Source organism: Manihot esculenta, chromosome 12 (assembly GCF_001659605.2).
Source record: "Manihot esculenta cultivar AM560-2 chromosome 12, M.esculenta_v8, whole genome shotgun sequence".
NCBI lineage: Eukaryota > Viridiplantae > Streptophyta > Magnoliopsida > Malpighiales > Euphorbiaceae > Manihot > Manihot esculenta.
Window position 1 is genome coordinate 1,657,090 of NC_035172.2, and position 22,424 is coordinate 1,679,513.

The 22,424-nt window shown below is 34.5% G+C and overlaps 6 protein-coding genes across 7 annotated transcripts; 4 read left to right on the plus strand and 2 right to left on the minus strand.

Moving 5' to 3' along the window:
- Positions 1 to 73: 73 nt before the first annotated feature.
- On the plus strand, positions 74 to 2,459 carry LOC110628343 (very-long-chain 3-oxoacyl-CoA reductase-like protein At1g24470). Its single transcript, XM_021774971.2, has 3 exons — positions 74 to 903; positions 1,826 to 1,895; positions 2,011 to 2,459. The coding sequence occupies exons 1-3, from the start codon at positions 263 to 265 to the stop codon at positions 2,257 to 2,259; spliced, it is 960 nt and encodes a 319-aa protein (XP_021630663.1). The 5' UTR covers positions 74 to 262; the 3' UTR covers positions 2,260 to 2,459.
- Positions 2,460 to 3,419: 960 nt separating this feature from the next.
- On the plus strand, positions 3,420 to 6,510 carry LOC110628684 (very-long-chain 3-oxoacyl-CoA reductase 1). Its single transcript, XM_021775476.2, has 3 exons — positions 3,420 to 4,425; positions 4,541 to 4,610; positions 6,062 to 6,510. Exons 1-3 carry the CDS (start codon positions 3,788 to 3,790, stop codon positions 6,314 to 6,316), a joined length of 963 nt encoding a protein of 320 aa, XP_021631168.1. The 5' UTR covers positions 3,420 to 3,787; the 3' UTR covers positions 6,317 to 6,510.
- Positions 6,511 to 6,662: 152 nt separating this feature from the next.
- Positions 6,663 to 11,766, plus strand: LOC110628856. Its single transcript, XM_021775677.2, has 6 exons — positions 6,663 to 7,473; positions 7,654 to 7,721; positions 7,816 to 9,199; positions 9,350 to 10,993; positions 11,138 to 11,189; positions 11,375 to 11,766. The coding sequence occupies exons 1-6, from the start codon at positions 7,329 to 7,331 to the stop codon at positions 11,514 to 11,516; spliced, it is 3,435 nt and encodes a 1,144-aa protein (XP_021631369.1). The 5' UTR covers positions 6,663 to 7,328; the 3' UTR covers positions 11,517 to 11,766.
- A 1,178-nt stretch (positions 11,767 to 12,944) lies between these two features.
- Positions 12,945 to 14,050, minus strand: LOC110628727. Its single transcript, XM_021775523.2, has one exon. The coding sequence runs from the start codon at positions 13,855 to 13,857 to the stop codon at positions 13,081 to 13,083; it is 777 nt and encodes a 258-aa protein (XP_021631215.1). The 5' UTR covers positions 13,858 to 14,050; the 3' UTR covers positions 12,945 to 13,080.
- An 860-nt stretch (positions 14,051 to 14,910) lies between these two features.
- LOC110627928 (photosystem II core complex proteins psbY, chloroplastic) lies at positions 14,911 to 15,749 on the minus strand. Its single transcript, XM_021774331.2, has one exon. The coding sequence runs from the start codon at positions 15,617 to 15,619 to the stop codon at positions 15,026 to 15,028; it is 594 nt and encodes a 197-aa protein (XP_021630023.1). The 5' UTR covers positions 15,620 to 15,749; the 3' UTR covers positions 14,911 to 15,025.
- A 560-nt stretch (positions 15,750 to 16,309) lies between these two features.
- LOC110627927 (ALBINO3-like protein 1, chloroplastic) lies at positions 16,310 to 21,033 on the plus strand. Of its 2 annotated transcripts, XM_021774330.1 has the most exons (12): positions 16,310 to 16,796; positions 16,889 to 16,999; positions 17,078 to 17,152; positions 17,284 to 17,344; positions 17,949 to 18,022; positions 18,108 to 18,212; positions 18,549 to 18,656; positions 18,861 to 18,964; positions 19,106 to 19,291; positions 19,370 to 19,508; positions 19,605 to 19,718; positions 20,449 to 21,033. In XM_021774330.1, exons 1-12 carry the CDS (start codon positions 16,455 to 16,457, stop codon positions 20,527 to 20,529), a joined length of 1,500 nt encoding a protein of 499 aa, XP_021630022.1. In that variant the 5' UTR covers positions 16,310 to 16,454; the 3' UTR covers positions 20,530 to 21,033. The 2 variants fall into 2 exon arrangements, with proteins under 2 accessions (XP_021630022.1, XP_021630021.1); XM_021774329.1 differs by having other exon boundaries at positions 19,370 to 19,718.
- Positions 21,034 to 22,424: the final 1,391 nt, after the last annotated feature.

The window sequence follows — 22,424 nt, forward strand, 5'->3', positions numbered from 1 at the left end:
TCCCTATATATCATCTAAATGGGTATATATATTTCTAAAAATATTGCTAATCCCATATTTTTATTGTATGACTAATTAATTAGCATTAGAAAGTGTAAATCGATAACTGATATTTAGATCCATTCACTAAAAAATAAAATTTTTAGTGAGTATTTACTTCATTTATAGGGTGGAACCAATTATTTTAACGGTGCTTGGCGGTGAATATGTGCCTTTTTAAGTTCAAAGTAAAATATACCCACACTGTTCAGATTCTAAGAAAATGCCTTCAGCATGCATCAACCACCTTGCAGCCCAACCCTTGTGGCTTCTTCTAATCTCATCTCTTGGCTTTCTCTCCCTCCTCAATCTCTCCCTCTCATTTCTCAACTGGGTTTATGCAACATTGCTCAGACCACCAAAGAATCTGAGTGAAAAATATGGCTCTTGGGCTCTCATCACCGGAGCCACAGACGGTATAGGCAAAGCCTTTGCTTATCAACTAGTCAAACAAGGCCTAAACCTAATACTAGTGAGCAGAAACCCCAGCAAACTCAAAACCGTCTCATCTGAAATCCAAGCAGAGTTCCCTGAAACCAAGATCAAGACTGTGGTGTTTGATTTTTCCGGGGAAATTGTAAGTGGGATTCATCTTATAAAAGACGCCATTAAAGGGCTTGATGTGGGTGTTCTGATAAACAATGTGGGTGTCACATATCCTGAAGCTAGATTCTTCCATGAAGTGGATGAGCAAATTTGGATGGGGATTGTTCGAGTAAATTTGGAGGGCACCACTAGGGTTACTAGAGCAGTTTTGCCAGAGATGCTCAGAAGAAAAAGAGGTGCTATTGTTAATATTGGTTCAGGAGCTGCCATTGTTGTTCCTTCACATCCTCTCTTCACCAGCTATGCTGCTACAAAAGCGTAAGAAACAATGAATGAACCCTAACTCTTTTTTTTTTTTTTTTTTTTTTTCCAATTACACCATTTTTTGCTTACATGATTAGTCTCTAGATCTGATGGTTACTGTATTATCAGTGAATAATATAAATTTCTGGGAATTAAAAATTAATTAATTAATTAATTAATCAAGATTACTATAATGTTGCATTCATAAATTTAAAGAAAAAGGAAAAAAATATGATATAATTTTATTGATATTTTATTATTTAATTTATATTAAAAATAATATATCGTTATGCGGTGGTGATAATTTCTAACGCAGTATACGATGAGATATTACTTTAATATAAAATATATTTCTAACACAGTATACGATGAGATATTATTTTAATATAAAATAAATATAAATTTAAAAATAAAAATAAGTAAAATTATATAATATTTTTAAAATGAAAAAAATAATTATATGATAATTTTTTATGTATTTTTTAAAAAATATTAATTAATGATTATATTTTATTATTATATTAATATTTTTATTAATATTAAAAAATTACTATTATTTATTAATTATATAAATATTAATATAAATTAAATTATAGATTTTAGTGTAAAAATAATAAAATTATATGACAGTAATTAATTTAAAGAAAAGGTGGATGGATGTGTAAAGGCCAAGTAGTACAAAACCAACCTACCCCAAGTGCAAATGTTACTTTTCCTTAATGAATACCGTCCATGACGGTCAGACCTTATCATCTATGGCTAGTCTCGTGGATAGAACTGCTGATATTTTGCAGGAACGTATTTATTGAGTATTTACTATTAGGGTTATTCCCTTTTATTACAATAATTTTTATTTTTTATTAAATAATTTGTTCACAATTAAGTTTTTACGTTTAAATTTATACATGGAGACTGAATTTACATACATGTGATGCAGTTATGTTCACCAATTATCAAGATGTTTGTACGTGGAATACAAAAGCTGTGGGATTGATGTGCAGTGTCAGGTATTTACATGTTATTTCTAAAAAGAAATGTTACCAATATTTTTTTTATTAATTATAATTAAAGAAATTTATTATTTAATTTAATTTTTTAATTTACTAATTAATTTTTTTATAGGTGCCACTGTATGTTGCAACAGAAATGACATCAAAAGTAGCGTCTATAAAGAATTCATCACTGTTTATACCATCGGCAGAAGGCTACGCAGAAGCCGCTATTCACAAAATTGGGTATGAAGAACGTTGCACCCCCTACTGGCCTCACTCCATCCAATGGTTCTTCTGCCGTCTCCTTCCCGACTCCCTTCTCGATTCTTGGCGTCTCTCAATCGGTATTCGCCGAAGAGGAACATCATTTCTTGAATGAAAATTTCTTGTTTGAATTAGATCTACATGAAATTGAAGTACATCTAAATAAAGCCCAAGGCCTATCTGTTTTTCTCCAATCTTATCTTGTTGGCCATTTGCTTGCCACTTGGTAATGGAGGTTTGAGGTTCATGTCTTTGTTTCAGCATATTGATGACCTTACAATTCCCATTTAAGCTTTCTTGTCTGTTTGGTCTGCCTATATTTGCAAAGCCAAAGTAACAAGAAAAGATTTGTGTCAATTGAAATTAGGTCACCTTTATTAGTAAAGAACTGGAAGGTCACCTAACCTACCTATGTGAAAACTCACCACTTCATTCCTCATAAGAATTTTGATCAATTAAGGGAAATATTCATTTATATTAAGTCTATATAAATTTATATCGTAAAATAATAATAAAAATTTATATTTTTAATATATTTTTTAAAAAAATTATATAATTTTTATTATTTTAATTGAATGACCACATAATAATAATGTATTATTATTTATTAATTTAAAAACAATAAAGATGTTTATTCTACTTTCATCATTTTTTTCCTTTTATTCCTTTTGTGAATATTCTCTCCCTATCCAACTCCATCTTAAAATTATTTTTCATTTATTCTTGAATATTACTTATTAAAAGTAAAATAAATGTGGAATTAGATTTAAATGAATAAATTGAAATAAATTTTTAAAATAGGATAGATTATTCAAGTAATAAAACAAATCTCCTTTTCATATATATATAATAATTTTTAAGTATTTTAAAAAAAATTATAGTTCATATTTTACTTTTTCCTACTATACTTGCTCCAAGAGACCAATGCAAATTTTTGCAATTTTTGCATATCCTTATATCAATCATTAACAGTTGACATAAGTGTATACCTCCCTCTTCATTTTATAATTATAATTTTTTTATAATTATAATTGATTTTTAAAATAATTTTAATTAAATTTAAATTAAAGTAAGTATAATGTTGTGGGTTATTTTTTTAAATATTAGTTATATATATGTAAATAATTTTTAAATTTTAATTAACTATATAATTTAAAAGTATTTAAATTTAATTATTTTAATTTTTAAATTAAATTATTTTTAAAATAGAGTATAATTACAATAAATTAATAATTAAAGACTTGAAAATTTTATATAAATTATCATAGTTAATTACCCAGAGGCAGAGCAGCAATGAGGTGGAAAGGGGAGGTGGAGGTCTGAACTGATTTTCTGTTATGGCCGTCATTATTAGCAGTTAAATGTGGTGGTTTTCAGCTCATCTACTTCGCCACCGTTCTTCTTCCCATTTCAAATCTTAATATATCTCGCGCTCTCAACTGTTTCTGCCTAACCCTACTTCTCTGTTTCACTCATCCTCTGTTTTCCTTGTTAGCTCATCTCCGCGTACTCCAATCTCACTCATACCACTCTTAGCTTTAAAACCCTATATAGGAATTTAATACACTTTCTCAGGAGAAAAACCCACTTCTCAGATCTCTCCCTTTTCGTTTTAGATTCAAGGAAACGCTTATTCTCTAGAAATGGAGCTTTATTTTCTCGATAAGCTCAAGGGTCAACCTTCCTGGATTCTTGTGCTATTCACTGTGGGTTCTTTATCAGTTCTGAAATGCTTCTTCGCTTTCCTTAATTGGGTTTATGTCAATTTCCTTAGACCCGCTAAGAATCTGAAGAAGTATGGATCATGGGCTCTTGTAACCGGACCTACTGACGGTATTGGGAAAGGGTTCGCTTTTCAATTGGCTCGAAAGGGTCTCAATCTGGTTTTGGTTGGTCGAAATCCTGATAAGCTCAAGGATGTTTCGGATTCTATTCAGTCCAAATATGGTAAGGTCCAAATCAAGAACGTTGTTGTTGATTTCAGTGGGGATATCGACGAGGGTGTTAAGAAAATTCAGGAGACAATTGAAGGATTGGATGTTGGTGTCTTGATTAATAACGTTGGGGTTTCATATCCATATGCGAGATTTTTCCATGAAGTGGATGATGACTTGTTGAAGAACTTGATTAAGGTGAACGTAGAAGGCACTACCAAAGTTACACAAGCTGTTTTGCCTGGGATGTTGAAGAGGAAGAAAGGTGCTATAGTTAATATCGGTTCTGGTGCAGCAATTGTCATTCCTTCTGATCCTCTTTATGCTGTTTATGCGGCCACCAAAGCGTAAGCATTTACTTTTCTGTTTCTCAGTGATTTAAATCCTTAACTAGAGATTTGAATCGGTTAATGTTGAGTTTATTTAATGGTCTAAGTTAGTTTTCTTTTTGTATGTTTTCAGGTACATAGATCAATTCTCAAGGTGCCTTTATGTTGAATACAAGAAAAGTGGGATCGATGTGCAGTGTCAGGTACTGTTTCTTTGTTCCAAGTAATTTGCTAGATTCAAGTTTTGGATAATGCTTATATGGTTATTATTTTCTGAAAATTCTTTAGAATTGATGAGGTGTTCTGTGTAAATTTGTAGCTTATATCTATATGAGAATGAATTTGCATATTTGCTATTCACATGGGAAATCTGTAAAAAGTTGCATAAACAGAGCAGATACTGTGACTTGCCCTGTTTTTGCGCAACATATGTATCTTCAGAGAGGAAGCAAAATAGGTCTAATCAAAACCTGATTTGCTTGTAAGAATTTCAGATTGAGTTTTATTGGTTTTTTGTATTGCTCGTAGATCAATATAAGTGACTACAGAAATAATGCCTTCATCCATTCATGACTTAAATTGTGTTTCAATTTCCTTTTGGTTGGCTCATATCAAATGAGAATGAATATTAGAATATGCTTTTTTTTTAACATGAGGAAATTTATTAAAAATGCATATTTGGGTAACAATAGATAAGGAAAGGTATATAGGTACTCTGCTCATTCTTCTGATATTTTAACTGATCTGTAGTTCCTGTCTTTATTCAAGATTAACCTCTGAAAAAACTATTAACCACTTGAAATTTGGGTTGGTAGAAACAAGGCAGATACTTTGCCTTTTCTGTTTTAGCTTAATCTATGTTTCTTCCAATAAGAATGGAAAGTTGGTCTATTCTAGACCAGTTTTCTTATTAGAAATTCAGATTGATTTTATTCATTTCTTTTATCCGAGGTAATAATTTACATGTCAAACATGATTCTAGTGATGGGATTTCCTAATTCCAGTGGTTATTCTTTCTTAGATCTATATAGGAGACTACAAAAAGGAATAACTTCGTTTACCCATGAATTAACCGTGTTTCAGTTTTCCTTTTAAGTGTTAGTTTGTTAGCATTGCCCTACTACCAAATACTTTGTAGATGTTAATGCACCATATTCTGAAAGTCCATTGACATCATAATGAGCTCCTTATGCTATATATAATAAATATTTCCTGTGTTATTTTATCAATGGATGTCATCTTTGTTTTTCTTCTCCTCTTCGTATATCTTTCTTGTACCCATGATTATTCCCTTTTTATCAACTGCTTAGTGTGAATGATATAGTTAGGCATAGCTGAAATGCATTGTGCGATGGGAAGGCCAAAAATATAGATAATTGATGTTGCCTTTCCTGCCTATGCACACAAGTCTTTGTTTTTGTGTTAACTGATAGAGGCGAAGGTTTAGTGTCTTAATTTTAGTCTGTTGATATCTGTAAATATTTAGAACGTTTAATTTCCACTCCTAAATGTGGTTTTCATGAGTGTAGTGTGTACTGAGTTATTTGTGTTATTAAACGTTAAGTAGATGATGTTCGCTGCTACAGTGAACAAGATGAATTCAATTTCCTTTGCTCTGTGCTGGTCTAATCAACCAAACAATTTCTTGATCCAGGTTCCACTATATGTGGCAACAAAGATGGCATCCATTAGGAGATCTTCCTTCTTCGTTCCGTCAACAGATGGTTATGCCCGGGCAGGTCTGCGTTGGATAGGCTATGAACCTCGTTGCACACCGTACTGGCCTCATTCTCTTCTTTGGGGTTTGCTATGTGCATTGCCAGAATCCATTGTTGATGGATGGCGACTCCGCTATTGCCTTGGGATTCGAAAGAAAGGGCAGCTGAAGGATTCTAGGAAGAAGGAATAAACAGTACTCCTTTGTATTAATGGAGTCAGCCTAGCTGGTCATTATATGTTGTTCACTTTGTGGTTTTGAACACATGGAATTCAATCTTTTCTTCCATCATCATTCTTACATTTTCTTTTGGCATTTTTCACCGAAAACAACATTTTCTGATTGGCATTTGCCTTGAACATTAACATGCTTATTCTTGAACTTCATTTTTCATGGGGTCCATTGGTTTTCTCAAGAACATGGTTCAAGCAGTGTGAAATCCACTATTCCTCCAAGAACTCCACCTGCGTAAGACATGCTGAGCTTATGTAAAGCATGAACAGTGCGTAAATTGAAGAGTTCAATCTTTAATATCAAAATACTATTAGAACAACCTGAAATTCATGCATTTTACATGTCTCCATCATTGTTCATGCAATTTAGAACAGCTACAAGTCTTTAGTTGAAACCGGAAGTATCATGCTCTTCTGCAGGCCTCGTATTGATTGAGAAGCTTCATATTTGTTTGCTTGTATTGTGCACTGAATGCTTTTGGCAATCACTGTCTTGCGGATCAATTTATTCGGCCATGGTCTAGTGTAAAATATTTAGCAAAATGAATACACTTCATTAATTAAGCAAGCAAAGAGAAGTACAATTTTTCTTAAAAGTATTAATAAATAAATGAATTAAAAATAAAAGGGAAAATTTAAATATTCCACAAATTATTTTCTCTAAAAATTAGTTCATCTTTTCAAATAAAAAGGATGAAATAATAATAATGACAAATACATGGACTAAAAAGTAATTTACCTTTAATCTCAGGTAGAATTGCAACTCACGTTGCAAAAGCAGTCGTTCCAATCCGATGTCGTCTGGAATTTAATTTAATTTAGTTGAGTTTCTCTTCCCCCTTACCGTCTAGCCGCCATGGGAATGTGAAGAAAGATAACCGCAGAACATCTCCGCAGCTACACAAACTGCACGCTATACGCTAAACCTAAAAAACCCTGACACTAATCTTTCTTTCACCATACACTCAGTGATGATCCCATTCATATCAATGGTGAAACCAAGCTCAGCCACCAACTCCGATGATACGACGTACCACACCGTGTTCATAGACACCGACCTCGACACTCACTTGGCCATGATCGTCTCCAGCACCGACACTGTTTCCGATCTCAAGCGTAATCAATCATCCTTTCTATTCCCATGATATTTTGAAATTTTAGCCCATTGAACATCTCATAAAGCTTCACTTCGTATAGAAATTTTCTGTATTACTTCCAGTACAATGCCTAAGCAAATACCGTAAATATTTCCAAGTTTATTATATCGATGATGTGTTTATGCTTTTTAACTTGCAGAGAAGATAATGCTTCAACATGCCCAGTGCTTTCCTCAAATTGGAGATATTCAAATCCTAGCTTTAAAGGTAATTAGACTTTTGTTGCGCTTAGCGATTGTGCTTGACTGGGTTCATATATATTATTTTTATAATTTTTTTATATATATTTTCTAAACATCAGGTGAAGCGGAGAGGGTGCTATTATCATTTATCTGATTCTATGTTGGTGAAAAGTGCTTTTCATGGGATTAATAAAACTTGGTTCATTAGTGTTGCCGCGTCTAGTGTAAACAAGCATGATAACAATCAGCATTTTCTTATTCCGGATTGTAACAACATGGTTGTTTGCTATGGTATCTCTTGCAACGGTTCTGTTCATGGGGTTAATCTTCTTCATGATGGTTATCCTAGAAAGTTGTCCAGTGTTATTGATAAACAGCATCTGGAAATCCCTGTTGCTGCCAGGTTGATTTTGGATGTTGCTGGGAATGGGGAAGATGCTAGAAAGGATTTGGAGATAAGAGTTGAACAGATGGGTGACAATCATGGCATAGCTAAATCTGTGGACATCAACAATGGGTCAGATTCTCATACATTGGAGAAAGTTGATCAATGTGATAATGAAAATGAAATTCAGAAAACACCAATCGGAGGCAGCAAAACCAGCTCCAGGACTGGTATTGAAGATGTGCCGGGGAGCTTACTGCTAGAAGGTGCTTTAGAAACTGGACATCATGCAAAGAAAAAACCTAAAGGTAAAAGCAAAAGTAAGCATCCTATATATGACCTGGCTTTAAAGGAGGATATTTCATTACCCGAATCTGGTAAAAATGAATCACAGCCAGAGACAGTGGTGCCACAAAGTTTTCTGGAAAATACAGTTGGAACAAGAAACAAGAATAGTATTGAGGAGCCAAGCATGGTTTCATATTCTGATGCCAATAGGGGGATGGATTCTATAATGCAGGGGACAACTGTTTTGAGTGAGGAGACTAGAATGCTAGGGAGACATGACGGAAGCATTTATGATAAATCAAGGAGAAATTGCAATGATGTGCAATGTTTTAAATTAGTGGAAGATGCTTCACAATCAAAGCCAGCAGCTAAGAAAAAGCGTAAAAATGAAGAGGGAAAAAAAGGTGAAGATTTACTGAAAGATGATCAAACTCTAATCTCTGATTCTAATAAAAAGATGTTGGAGAATCCCACAGTCTCTCAGCAATTTCTGTTTGACAAAATGAAAAATATAAATGCCCGTTTAGATGGTTCTTCTACTGACACTCCTGAGGTTGTCCATTTGCAATCAGTAGATCCAACCAATGAGAAGAGGAAAAAGAAAAAGAAATCATCAAATACTCTTAATCAAAAAATTGCTGCTCCTTCTGGGACAAATGTTGGGGAAGAAAATCGTGGGGATCTGAGGGATTTGTGTGAAGAATTTAAAGCAGAATTTTTCAGTGGACAACACATCCAGAGTCCATTAATTTCTGAGCATGGTGGAGTCTCTCTGACAGAAAAGGATGGGAATCCTCTCCAAGAAGCAAACACAACACTTTCTTCCCAAGGTGAGGGCTGTGGATTGTATGCATGTGCGCATTTGTTCAGCTTTTCACTTCTTATTTCAGTGTTTTCTTCTTTCCTTTCCCCAGTGATCTCAAAGAAACGAAGTATGTTGAGAAAACATCTGTGGCTGACATTCTTGTGATCTTTTGTAGAATTTGATGGAAGCAACAGAGCAGCTGGCAGTGTGAAAGACAGAAATATTGAAACTGTAGGTCCTTCAAAATCATCGAAGAAAAGAAAGAAGACCAAAAAAGCAAAGGACACATTGAGTGGAACACCATCCACATCTGTTACAGAACAGGTTAAAGGTTCTGATATTGGCACATCTCCAACTAAGCCTCATAAAGCTGCTGATGGAGATCACTCTGGTGACAATATTAATAAGCAGGAAAGTGATATATCTCCGAAGGACAGGAAAGAAGTATCAATTGCGCCTCATAAAGCTGACAATGGAGATCACTTTGGTGCTAATGTTAATATGCAGGAAATCAATATAAATCCAGAGGATAGGAAAGAAGTATCAGGAATGGACACAATTAGTACTTCTTTTTTGGCTACTGATAAGGAAATTGATAATGTAATCCAAAATGTGGTGGAATCAGTGCAACAGATTAGAAAAGGCCAAGTGGACTCTCAACTTATGGATGGGACATCAAGAAAGACAACTAGGAAGAAGCGGAGTTCATATAAAAAGAAGTCTGCAGAATCTGAAAAAGTAAATGAGAATGTTGGTGATAAACCTGCACCAGCTGATAACATAGGAGAGGTAGCTGAGGTGATGAAACAAGCTAAATTGGCGAATGCAGATTCCACAATTCAATTACATGGATCAAATTTGGAGGGTGAAAAAGAAATTACATTTGACAATGATCCTCACAGCCCTCAATCTTCCCAAGTTAAACCACATAGACTGGAAAGAAATCGTGAGGGAAGTTGTGTCAAAGCTGTTGTCCATGTGAATCCCTCTGATAGTGGCCATACAAAGGGAAATACTGATGCTAAGGAAGTTTCCTGTGAAAGTAACGGGATTGACTTTAATGATTATTTTTTGCCTAGCCAAAATAGCCACAAGAATGGTGATTCTGCTGAGGTTCTTGTTGATAAAGCGACTGAAACAAGGAGAGTAGATGGTAAGATGAAAGTTAAGGTGGACAAAAGTAAGCATGATGCACATTATCATGGTCCTTCACCTGACATGCACAGTTCGCAGAGGTTAAATGAGAACCATGCAGTTGGAGTGAACACTCAAGGTGACAACTCTAGTACTGGAGAGCTTCTGAGTTCAGTGTCAAATACGAAGTCCGAAAATGTCGTGCTTCAACCGAACGAGGAACCTTTGAATGCTTCTAGGAGTGTAGCAAAAGCTCTACCATGTAGCACCTCTGACAAGTTTGATTCTGTTCCTGAAGAAGCTAGAATACCTAATGCTGCCAAGCCTTCTGTCACCAGTGCTCATGCAAAGAGTAAAAGGGCTACACCAAATTCTAGCTTGGAAAATTCTAAAAGCAGAGTTTTTCTAAATACAAGAGTTAATGGTCTTCAATCACGTGAGAATCACAATCATATGGATGGTAAAAGAACGTCCAGAATTAATACTGGGGAAGTTGTGAACAACTCGCAACATAAGAAAAGCTTAATAGGAGCTTCAGGTTCAATATTTAATGACGACAGTAATGAGTCTTCTATGAACGAATCTGATAATTCAGATGCCGGTACTAGAACTCCATCAGACAATTCATTGTCTTCTGACTACTCAGATGGAGAAAGCAATACAGATTTTAACTCATCACAAAATGGTATCTAATATGTGCCTTGTGGATTTATTACTTCTCATTATGGTTGAGTGCATTTTGTTGTCGGATCAAATTGTTTTGGAATGAGTGAGCATATAATGGATGATTGTTTTCTCATTTATTCCTTTTAATTGAAATTTGCCACAGGATTTCACAGCTGGAAAAGAGAGGGAGGTGGAAAAGCATTCACAAAACAATTGTAAGTTCCTCACATCATTATTAGTGATGGATTTAAAGCATCGATCATTCAAGTATAATTCACTTCCAATTCAAAACATTAGAAAGCAAGTTTACAAATTGATGTCTTTATAAAGAAATTGAATATGTATACTTCTTTTCATATGAGCACTCTTTAACTTTATCCTCTGCCTTTCATTTAAGCAGCTCTTCTGGCATGACCTTGGACACGATTCTTAGAAGTTCAAGCAGATACAAGAAGGCGAAGCTTACAGCTTCTCAATCACAAGCTGAGGACACAGAAAGCCAGCCTGTTGATTTTGTCCCTGATAGTCAACCAAACCCTTAATGGCCCTGCCATATTATCATGTCTATGTCCTCCAGGAGTTTTGTTTTTTAAGTGGTGGTCTGCAGAGACCTCCGCCGTGTTCCTGGAATTATTTTTGGCCGAGACAGTGAGGCATCAGGCAATTGAATGATGTTTTCTTTTCTTCTTTTTTCACCTTGTTTGTGAGATTAGAAGCATTGTAAAGGACATCGAAACAACCTGAGTTTTTGGATGCTTATTTCTTTGATATTGACTATTTGAATTGGGTACATGATATCAAGATTAACCTTTTCTTATAAAAAAAAATTATGCTATTATTCCGAAAATGGATGTAATAATTGTTAAATTAATAATTTACATTTAAATTTATACATTTATTAAATACATTTAATTAATTTTATATAAATATTGATATAGATATTCAACTTAATAGTATTAAATTCTTTTGCATATAAATTTAGGGGAAGGTAAAAAAAAAAACATTATTCTTTCACTCATTTTCACTTTAAAATTACTTAAAGTCAATATAGTATTTGGCGTTAGCAAATAATAATAATTTTCAATAATAATTAAGAAAGATAGATTGATGTATTAAATAAAATATAATTATTAATTAATATTTTTTTATAAAAATATAAAATTATATTTTATAATTTTTCACATTAAAATTTGTGATTCATTGAATGTATTAAAATAATAATTTACATTATATAATTATTATTTAGTTCGTATAATATAAAAATTTTTATTGATTTCTATAATAATTTTTCATAATTTATATTGCAATCATAATTTGGCATATTATTCTAATGAGCCAATGATGAGTTCCACCTGATATTGGTATTTTGCATCAAGTTGCTCTTACTGTGGCTTCATCAACTCCTACAATTAATCTGCACTTATTTAAGCAATTGGTGACATCAAAAAAGTCAAAAGTATGACAAGGGATCACATCTTTTTTCCCATAATCAAACAATTTTCTACTCAAATAAAGATGGAATATTTAATCATTTATATACACAAGGCTACTTTTTTTACTATAATTTTTAAATTAAAAAAAATTATGAGGATTGTGACAACTATATATCTTTTAGAATTTTATTACTTGTTCTTTTCCTTTTATTAGTATCTTAAATAAGAATTTCTTTCCATAATTTATAATTTTGATTGTATCAACTTGATATTAAAATATTATTTCATTGTTCCTTTATATATTATATTATAATTACAGGGTTTATACTATAAATGTTATTTTTGTGTTATATTAAAATTAAAAATTATATATTTAAGACAATTTTAAGTGTTTAACTTGAGATATTATTAATAAAATAAGATAAATATTTTAAATTTTTAAGACTGAAAATATGTATTTTTTTAATTTAAAATATCAATAATTTTACATATGAAGTTTTATTTACTTACTTTTTTTTCTTTAAAAAAACTTTAAAATACGAAAGTCTAGAGTAAATATGAACAAACCAATACACAAGTCTAGAGTAATGCAGAAGGAAAAAAGAAGAAGAAAGTGCGGATGTATGAAAGAAAGAAAAAAGAAATATTGTGGGAAAAAAACAAAAAAATAAAATCAGGACCGTTGGATCACCTTCTCCTTCTCTTTCATCTTCTTCTTTCGAAAAACCATCTCTGTGTCCAATCCGAAGCCGTCAACTTTCCGGACATGAACAACCTCCGAGTTCTTGAACATCTCCAACAACGGCTTTGTATTGTACAAATCATTCGCCGAGTACTTATCAGCTCGTCTAGAAATAGCCACGTGTAGCACGCATATTCCACCGGGCTTCAACGTCCGTTCAATCTCGGCAACGAACTTGTCCGGATACAACGCATGATCGAACACATTAGAGAACTCAAAATCAAAAGTCTCATCATCGAACGGCTGGTGATGGAAATCACCCTTTATCACCAGCGGCGGGAAGGGCACCAAGTCAATACCAACGGAGTCAGCAACGCCGATACGTCTAAGAGCCTTCACCTCCTGGCCAACCCTGGCACCAATACACAACGCCTTGGAATCATTGGAAAGGAGGTTTCTTTGCTTAAAATATTGAAAGAAACTCGCAAAGACTTGGATTTTACGGTCCCAATCTCTGGTCGTCCATATTTTTCGTAGTTTAGGATTAAGGGTCTTGTTGAGTTGATGCTGTATGTAGGAATCATAGGAGGTGTATCCTGGTCGGATTCTGAGGTCCTTGATGGCAGAGGGAGGGTTTTGCGGTGGTGGGTTGGTGGTTGTTTTTAGAATGAAGAAGAAGAGAAAGAGAGGAAAGGAAAGGAAAAGGAAGAGAAGAAAGTATTTGAGTATATGAGGTTTCTGTTTCATGTTTTGCATGTATCTAGCCATCTATCTACAAACTAAAAACTAAAACTTTCTCTGTTAAAAAACATTTTCCTTTCCCCTCCTCCCTGGAGAATTGTTTTCCGTCTTGTTCAGGTTATGTGCTGGTTGCATGAAAGAGATGGAGGGAGGGAGAGTTGAGCCAATGAAGGAGTGACATGTGGTAGGGTAATGGAGGAGTAAATGGGTTATGAAATGAAAGAATCGATGGTTGCAAAGTATATATGGCTTAGTTTGGACGGCTACTACTCTTGGCAATAATGATTCAATGTAGGTGAGGGATAAATTTTTGTGGTGGACCATCTTTATATATTTGCCTAGTTGATTCAATCATGAAGAGTCGCCATTGAAGTTATAATTATAAGCAATTAAATTATTAATTAATGATTAATTAGTTGCTAATTTTACCTATAATATGCATCAATTTTGGTTGTTTTAAATGAATTAAAGTATGAATAGAGAGAGTAGTTGGTAGAATTCATGCTTAGTTGTTATTGTTCTAACTATGGTTGGCATGCAAATTAAGAAATTATTTTTTTTCCTTTGATAATTTTGTTAGGTTGTTAGGAGAGACGCATGTGACTAATCATCAAATGCTTTTATTATTGATTATGTTAATAAATCAAGTTTTGCTTGGAGTTTAGATTAAAAACCAGAGGAAAATAGAGAAAAAATATTAACGAGAAAAAATACAGTTTTTTTTAATTGGAAATTGAGGATTAGGATTGGGAGAGTAGAATCTGAAATTTCTCATATTTACTAAAATATACTGAATATCGAAATAAACTTGTGAATAATTTTTTTTTTATTACATGGGTTAATTATAATATTATTATATTGTTGTGTATAGCCGTTGAAATGACTCCAACTAATTAACTGTGAATTAATTCATTTCTATCCAACCTAGCATCATCCTCTTCCTAGAGTTAGAGAAACTTGAAGATGGTAATAGAATATCTACACACACAGAGAGAGTCTGCAATAAACTTGAGGCTAGATAATAAACAATTAATTAAGAACTAACTACACTTGAAAGATCAAAATTAGACAGGAGGAAAGGAAACCAGGAAAAAAATCCAAGAGATTTTCATTAATATAAGGTGCAATTACAAGTAAAATTTTTCTGCCATTACACCTCCACCACCCACATGCACATGTATATATAACAATCTCACTACTCAGACCTCATCCTGTTGAGTTGGTTCAAAGCTGGCTGTAGAATATTATACAGCACCCACAGAATAGCAGGAGCAACCACAAACAACAGCAGTTGACCCCTGTTGTCATTTGTTGCATCAGCAATCATAGCAATTTCACTTGCTGATGCCTCTGAGGCCGCCATCAACCCTGTTGCAGCCAACCCACCGAGCCCAAGTCCAATTATCACCCCCTTGGTCTCCCTCATGCGGTTCAATTGGTTAAGTGCTGGTTGCAGGATGTTGAACAGTACCCAACCTATGGCTGGTATTATGGGAAGCAAAAGTGCTAAGCCACGGTTGTCTCCTTCTGCAGCTATTTCTGCTATTTGTTGGGCAGCCAAGGCTGGATCACATGAGCTCAAAGTAGAAAAGATGGCTCCTGCTATTGCAGTACTTGCAAGAGCTGTGTTGTTAGTTGGCCTTGAGATTGTTAAACCTTTGGGGAGGTCTTGCATGGAGAGAAGAGAAATGGGTTTTGTAGATGGCTTGTTTTGGTTGATGTTTTTGGTTGAGTTGATGCTCAAGCACTTGGCGTTTAACATTGCCATTGTAGCCATAGCTGTTGCCATTGATTGATGATTCTTGGTGTTGTTAGGGGAAGCTAGCTCTCTAGTTTTCTCGGGTGATGATCTAGGCAATGGTAGACAACAAATGAGCTCTCTGCCAGGACAAGATAGTAAAGCCAACTCAAGGAAACATGGTCCAATAGAATTGTGATTTCTAGATACTTCTCTTATCCATAGTGTGGAAATGGAAACATATGGACCTCACATTTCAATTTCTTATCACTTTCTTTCAACTGAATTTATTTTCATTTAGAGACCATAATCCTTTGATTTAAACCTAATCAAATTTAAACCTAATCCAGTAGTGTGGAGATACAACCAAGAATTAATGCTAATAAAGGTCCATAGCTCTCCTCTACTTCTCCGTGGCTTAATGCAAAATGGATTGTAAAGCTGGGCTGCCTATTGGCCTCCCAGGCATTCGGAGGGTCTTCCAGCCCTTTCCTGCTTTACTTTGCACATCAGAAGCCCAGGTATCTGGGCTCTTTTTTTTTTTTTCTGCTTGATAGTTGATATTTTTATTGCAGTTATTGTTGAAAATGCACATTTTTATTATATTATTTAAGAATATTAACTTAATTATTAATTTTTTATAATTAATAATGATATTAATTTTAATTTTATAATTTTAATATCCTCTAATTAATACATTTGAAAAATATAATATTTTTTTAAAATATCTCAAACTCCCAGAGCTGGAAGCCCACGTCTCCTCTGAAATTTCTTCTCTCGCTCTCTTCGCTTGCACAAAGCAAACGACACCCGCTCGCTCTGCTCCAACAACCTCTGCAACACCGAACATAGCAACCTAAATTCTCGGTCTCCATAAGTACCTCAAATGTCCACTTATCTGTCTTCTTCGTTACCCAACCTCGTCCTCTCCCCTTTCCCGGACCGAAGCAGAACCTCAAACCTTGCTCAATTCAGTTCCTTCTCTACCCACAAACCGTTTCTTCGTGGGTCGGTCTGCGTCGCTCGTTTTGGGTTCAAACCCGGTCTTTTTCCGGACCCAGATGGCGCTGCCGACGGCTTGGTTAAGGATTTGTTTAGCAGAGCTGAGAGTGTTCTTTATACGATTGCCGATGCAGCTGTCTCGAATTCGGATAATGTTACAACTACAACCAAACAGAACAGTGATTGGCTTTCTGGTATCACCTATTATATGGAAAGTGTTCTAAAGGTGTGTTCTTTCAGTTTCACTTTTTTATGTAATTTTATTGGGTCAAGGAATTTGTACTTAAAAAATGGCTGTGTATTTCAATTCCACTTCAGGTTTTAAAAGATGGGTTATCTACTCTGCATGTTCCTTATGCTTATGGGTTCGCAATTATACTCCTAACTGTTCTTGTTAAGGCTGCGACTTTCCCTTTGACTAAGAAGCAGGTTTGTGTCAATACTGAAGCTCTTATTTGAGTTCGTGTGAAGAATTTTGTACATGTTTGTAAATTTGTTTTGTGGCAGGTAGAATCTACAATGGCAATGCGATCCCTGCAGCCTCAGATAAAGGCTATTCAGCAACGATATGCTGGAGATCAGGTGAATGTTTGTTCTTGATGCTGAATTATATGTCACTTACTGTCTGCCACAGTACAAACTAATGTAAGTTCTGTAGCTTTATGGCTTCTTCCTATTTATTTACCACGTTTATTACTTGTTTTTACTGGCAGGAGAGAATTCAACTTGAGACAGCCAGATTGTATAAACTAGCCGGCATAAACCCGTTTGCAGGTACTTCTATTGCTTAGCTATTATAGATTTGATACAATCTCTGAACGATAATTGTAAGTTTTTGGGATTTCATCTATGCTTTGGTTGATTTTCTTTGATTCTGGATAACCATTGATATGTTTACAAATACTGATAGATTGCTGAAAACATCAAGTATTTCTAAACATCGTATTGGTATCTGTCATGATTCCTCTCTTCTGTGAAGTTAAGCAACCTTCTATGCACAAATCATCAGCTTCAGGTTATTGGTTTAGTTGTACAATGAAAGTTTCTAAGACTTGGTTCAAAGTTTCTAAACTTGAGACTTTCGCTTGTGCCTGCTTACAAGATACTATTGTTTCTTTCCAGGGCTTTATCTTTGAACCTTTTCCAATGTGTTTGTGGCATCTGATTGTAATGTTCTTTTGGGACAATTATAAAAAGAGCGAATTTTAAGGATTAATGATTTTATCTATTCATGTGCTACAATTTATCTAGATTATAACTGTTGATTACCAGTTTTGTTTAAAGAGATTTTCTTTACCTTTTGATGTGGAATGAACTTTTCTTTCCTTGCTATTCTAAGTTGCCAATCGCTTTAATTTCTTTTTACTGCTGTTGCCAGGGTGCCTACCTACTCTAGCGACAATACCAGTATGGATTGGACTATATAGAGCCCTTTCAAATGTAGCGGATGAAGTAAGACCCCGAGTTTATTAATTTTCTTGTTGCTTCTGGGTTTTTTTTTTCCTTTTCTAAATTAATCTCCATGTCTGATATGAAGGGACTTCTTACTGAAGGCTTCTTTTGGATACCCTCCCTTGCTGGTCCAACTACAATTGCTGCTCGTCAAAATGGCAGTGGCATTTCTTGGCTGTTCCCTTTTGTTGTGAGTGCCTTTGTACAAATTCTGGACCCTTTTGGTGGAAAAGTGTGTCATAACTTGGTGGATATCATACTCCAGTCAAGCATCTTGTTGCTTTTTATATATTAAGATAAGAGTTAGTTGAACCATAATTAAAAAATGTCTTATCTTGTTCTCTTAAATGTAGTTGTGTAGTTTAGTCAAGTATTGCAGTCCGCAGAGTTTTTTTTCCCCTTTTCTTAGGCATTTTTTTTGTCTTTCAGATATAGTAAATAATTGTAGTAGAGTTATCATACCTGATTGTTCTTGTCCCGGAATGATGGAACTTATTCTAGGTGGTTTGCTTTTTCTCCCTCGCAGGATGGACATCCGCCTCTTGGGTGGTCTGATACCTTGGCATATCTTGTCTTGCCTGTGTTGCTGGTAGTTTCACAATACATTTCTGTTCAAATCATGCAATCATCACAGGTCAGTCATCTCCCAAGTTAGGGTTGCTCTGTGAGGAAATTAATGCTTACCCGACCTGTGAGCTAAAGCCTGGGTTTGGAATGAGTTTTCAGGGAGAAATAGAAATCATATAATTTTGCCAGCTTTTGACTTTCTATTTTTCATTAACTTTGCTTCCAGTATCCGTTACTTTTTCAGACTGTAATAAGTGTTTGCCATTTGCAGAGTAATGATCCAAATATGAAGAGTTCTCAAGCGGTAACAAAGCTCTTGCCACTAATGATTGGTTATTTTTCTCTTTCAGTTCCCTCTGGTCTGAGCCTTTATTGGTGAGCAGACGTTGAGCCTTTCAATTTTATGATCACTGTGAAATTTCCTTTAGGATTTTGTTTTCAGCCATTCTCATAAAACCTGTTTTCCACCATATTTCTCCCTATATTTTTCTAGAACTTGTGTGTGATATTGTGCAGGTTCACAAATAACATATTGAGCACAGCACAACAGGTGTGGCTTCAGAAGTTAGGGGGTGCAAAGAATCCTGTGATCCCAGAAGATCAACTTTCGGTTCAGAAATCAGTCCCTGAATTGGATTCGACAAAATATAAGGCTGAACAAGTTGAGAAGTTGACACCAGAAGGGCTACGTCCTGGTGAAAGGTTTCTCAGTTTTGCGAATCTGTGTCTTGTTTTCCACCATCATGGTTGTTTTTGGTCTAAATTTGTCTATTCATTCAGATTTAAACAGCTAAAGGAGCAAGAGGCCAAAAGAAGACAACAAAGAGAAGAAGAGAAGAGAAAAGCGGAAGAGGCTGCTGCAAAAATAAATCCACTACCAAATGGTAGTCCTGGATATGCATCTGAGAGGGAAAATGGGGTGAGTTTGGCTGTTACTGATGTATCGGAGAAGTCTGCAAACAGCATTAGCAATTCCTCTACCATTGGAGTTGTAAATGGTGATTTATCTGGGCAGAACCTTAAGAAAGATGAGAAGACGACGTCCATGTTTAGCACGGAAAAAGGTGAAGTTTCTGATCTTGAGGCCTCTGGAATCAGTGAACATCAGGCCTATGAAAATAAACAACAGGTAAAATTGTAACAATGCTTTATGATCTAGGACTGGTTTACTCGTAATTATTTGATAACCTTCAGGAAAAAAGTGACTGCACTCTGAATTCATTTGTTGTCTTGCTTTGTGCAATACATAATTCTTTTTCATTGTTCATAGTTCTCGGTAGTTCTGTTGATTTGACTGAACAGAAAAAGTGAGAGCTAGCTGGAAAATTCTTCCTCCTGAAGTTATGCATAAATTTAGATTAGTCCATGGACATGCAAAGTGCATGGTGAGGTCGAGAAAGGCAATACTGGAATTTTCAAATTACTTTGTGTGTGTAGCTAGTAGATATCATGTTTCGTATAGCAACTTTATTTTCGTCTTTGATGTCTGGACTCTTAATTTCACAACTAGAAATTAGATAGTTAGAAATTTATGAATCACGACGATAAAGGTCTATTTTCTTCACTACGGGCATGGAAACTGCAAGGAAATGATTTATATGCGAGTTATCTGTCAATATTGGTGGCATCTGGTTGAACACATAATCACATTGAGACCTTAGCTGCTGATTAAATGGACCTCCAAGTCACAACTCACCAGTCATTTGTGAACCCTGGTCTTTTTCCTCTTTACTTCTAGAGATGGCATTATTCAATATTGGAATTTGTTTCATATATATTTTTGAGTGTTTGATATGGAAAGTATACAGTGTTGTCATAAATAATCAAAGATCATCCTGATTCATTTCTTTAACACTCAGGAGGTAGTTGAAGTACATGGTAGCACAACAACAGACAGCAAACATTCTGAAGAAGACATGCATCAAGTCACAAGGGACTGATGGAAGACAGGGACACCATTATAATGGTACTCAAAATTGAATGACACTTACAGGTAGAATGTGGAGAGCAAGCTTTTGTATTGTACTTGGTAAAAGGAGCATGACCAAGCAGCCTCACTTGCATATCTGGTACTGAGGTTGATTTTGTGATTGGTGAGTTTGCTGCGGTGTACTGTGTGCAGCATTTACTGAGGTGGAATGTGGACGATACAGATTTTTGGTGGATATTTACCAGGTTTTATTTGTAAGTGGTCCAATCCCTCTAGATTTTCAGTAGCAAAATTCACTGTACAAGCAGAAAAGTAGGAGTTTTGCTGCTTTTTTTTTCTCCTCATCTTTTAGCAGAAAAGAAATAATGAATTATGTGGAGAAATCCCACAAAATACTGTTTACACTTATTCTTTTACAGGAATACCAGGCAGAAGTTGTTACATTGTAATTGATACTTTGATAGTTGACTTTGGTGCATGTCATATATGAAGTTGACTGTTCTTTTTTGGTGAATTATTTTGGTTATATGATTACTCGTCATCAGAGTGAAGTCATGTTGCTTATCATGGAAAGGATGTGGGTGTCAAAGTTTCACAGCCTTCAGTCAATTTCCTTTAGGACTGGTGCCTTGGCCATGTGATAGCTACAAGATTCTGTGGCAGGCATTGGTATATTTTCAAGTATAATTAAATTGATGAAGTTAAATATTTGCTAGACTGGATGGGATTTTTTTTCTTTTCTTTTTTTCTTTTTTTTTGTGTGTGTGATTTGCAGAACAAATGATCTTAGTTATATGAGTTTGAAGCCATTTCTGGAGCAACCTGTGAGAAGGGAAAGAAGATTGAGCAATTTAGGGCATGTTTTGTGGGATTATTTTAAATTGTTTGTTTAAAATAACACTTAGCAGAAGACGAAGATGCTAGAATGGCTTGCCGTACACGCTGCAACTCATTTTGCACATATTTTGTACTCACTAAATTAAAAGGTGATGAGTAGGAATCTTTCTAATTTGGTTGCTTAATGCAAAAAACTTCTGAAATTAATTGTTTTTTAAGTTAATAATTATTATTTCACATGCCAAAATGGAACAATTATTGGTACCTTTACTGTGGTTTGTCTCTTATTTGGTGACCCATACAAAATTTTTCAGAAAATCTTCATTCTTGACCCTCACCATATGGATGAATGCTTCCTCACCATGGCTTCTTGATTAGTCTCATTTCTTTTACTGTGCTTCTATTATTATTTGTGCTGTTGAGAATACAGAAATGGGTTCCTTGTCCTCAATAATGGGAAAGAGGCAGACATCTAATTTATCAAAGACTTTGAAGATTGATTTCAATGTCCTTTTGATCTTCAAAGTGCTGTCACACTTGCTTCTTAAGTAAGGTCCAAGCATTTTTAAAATGTTTTGTGCCTTTTGGCGACTCATGCCTTTGGATGTGTGTAGTCATTGGAAAAGCAAATTGGTGCCTTTATTGGAGTTGCATAAAGATATTAAATAAAAATAAAAATAAAAAAACAAAGTTTTCACATGGAGACATGAGGCGGTCTATCTCATAGCTTCTTCTTTTCTAAATTTTTAGAATAAATAACTTTTAAGAGATGGAGCATATGATACCGTTGAGTTTAAATTTTGAATAAAAAATATTTTTAAAATCTTGAAAAAAAATATTTAATTTTAATGAATCGGTTTAACGTTAATTTAAATTAATCGAATTAATAGAATTTTGAATATTAATAATTTATTAAAAAATAAATTATTAAACAAATAGAAAATCTTGCAAATAATATTTTTTAAAAATATTTCATAGTCAGAGTTTGAATTTAAAATTTATATTTAAAAAAAATATATTTTTTGTAATATCTCAGTGTCGCCTTTTAAAAATATGGATTTTATTATT

What these genes read in the sequence shown, in the direction of transcription:
- LOC110628343 (XM_021774971.2), top strand. Translation starts at nt 263, where the DNA reads ATGCCTTCAGCATGCATCAACCACCTTGCAGCCCAACCCTTGTGGCTT. An exon ending in AGCTATGCTGCTACAAAAGC is followed by an intron (nt 904 to 1,825) that starts GTAAGAAACAAT and finishes CATGTGATGCAG; the next exon opens with TTATGTTCACCAATTATCAA. An exon ending in GGATTGATGTGCAGTGTCAG is followed by an intron (nt 1,896 to 2,010) that starts GTATTTACATGT and finishes ATTTTTTTATAG; the next exon opens with GTGCCACTGTATGTTGCAAC.
- LOC110628684 (XM_021775476.2), top strand. Translation starts at nt 3,788, where the DNA reads ATGGAGCTTTATTTTCTCGATAAGCTCAAGGGTCAACCTTCCTGGATT. An exon ending in GTTTATGCGGCCACCAAAGC is followed by an intron (nt 4,426 to 4,540) that starts GTAAGCATTTAC and finishes GTATGTTTTCAG; the next exon opens with GTACATAGATCAATTCTCAA. An exon ending in GGATCGATGTGCAGTGTCAG is followed by an intron (nt 4,611 to 6,061) that starts GTACTGTTTCTT and finishes TTCTTGATCCAG; the next exon opens with GTTCCACTATATGTGGCAAC.
- LOC110628856 (XM_021775677.2), top strand. Translation starts at nt 7,329, where the DNA reads ATGATCCCATTCATATCAATGGTGAAACCAAGCTCAGCCACCAACTCC. An exon ending in CACTGTTTCCGATCTCAAGC is followed by an intron (nt 7,474 to 7,653) that starts GTAATCAATCAT and finishes TTTAACTTGCAG; the next exon opens with AGAAGATAATGCTTCAACAT. An exon ending in AAAGCATTCACAAAACAATT is followed by an intron (nt 11,190 to 11,374) that starts GTAAGTTCCTCA and finishes TCATTTAAGCAG; the next exon opens with CTCTTCTGGCATGACCTTGG.
- LOC110628727 (XM_021775523.2), bottom strand. Translation starts at nt 13,857, where the DNA reads ATGGCTAGATACATGCAAAACATGAAACAGAAACCTCATATACTCAAA.
- LOC110627928 (XM_021774331.2), bottom strand. Translation starts at nt 15,619, where the DNA reads ATGGCAACAGCTATGGCTACAATGGCAATGTTAAACGCCAAGTGCTTG.
- LOC110627927 (XM_021774329.1), top strand. Translation starts at nt 16,455, where the DNA reads ATGTCCACTTATCTGTCTTCTTCGTTACCCAACCTCGTCCTCTCCCCT. An exon ending in CGGCATAAACCCGTTTGCAG is followed by an intron (nt 17,345 to 17,948) that starts GTACTTCTATTG and finishes TGCTGTTGCCAG; the next exon opens with GGTGCCTACCTACTCTAGCG. An exon ending in AAATCATGCAATCATCACAG is followed by an intron (nt 18,657 to 18,860) that starts GTCAGTCATCTC and finishes TGCCATTTGCAG; the next exon opens with AGTAATGATCCAAATATGAA.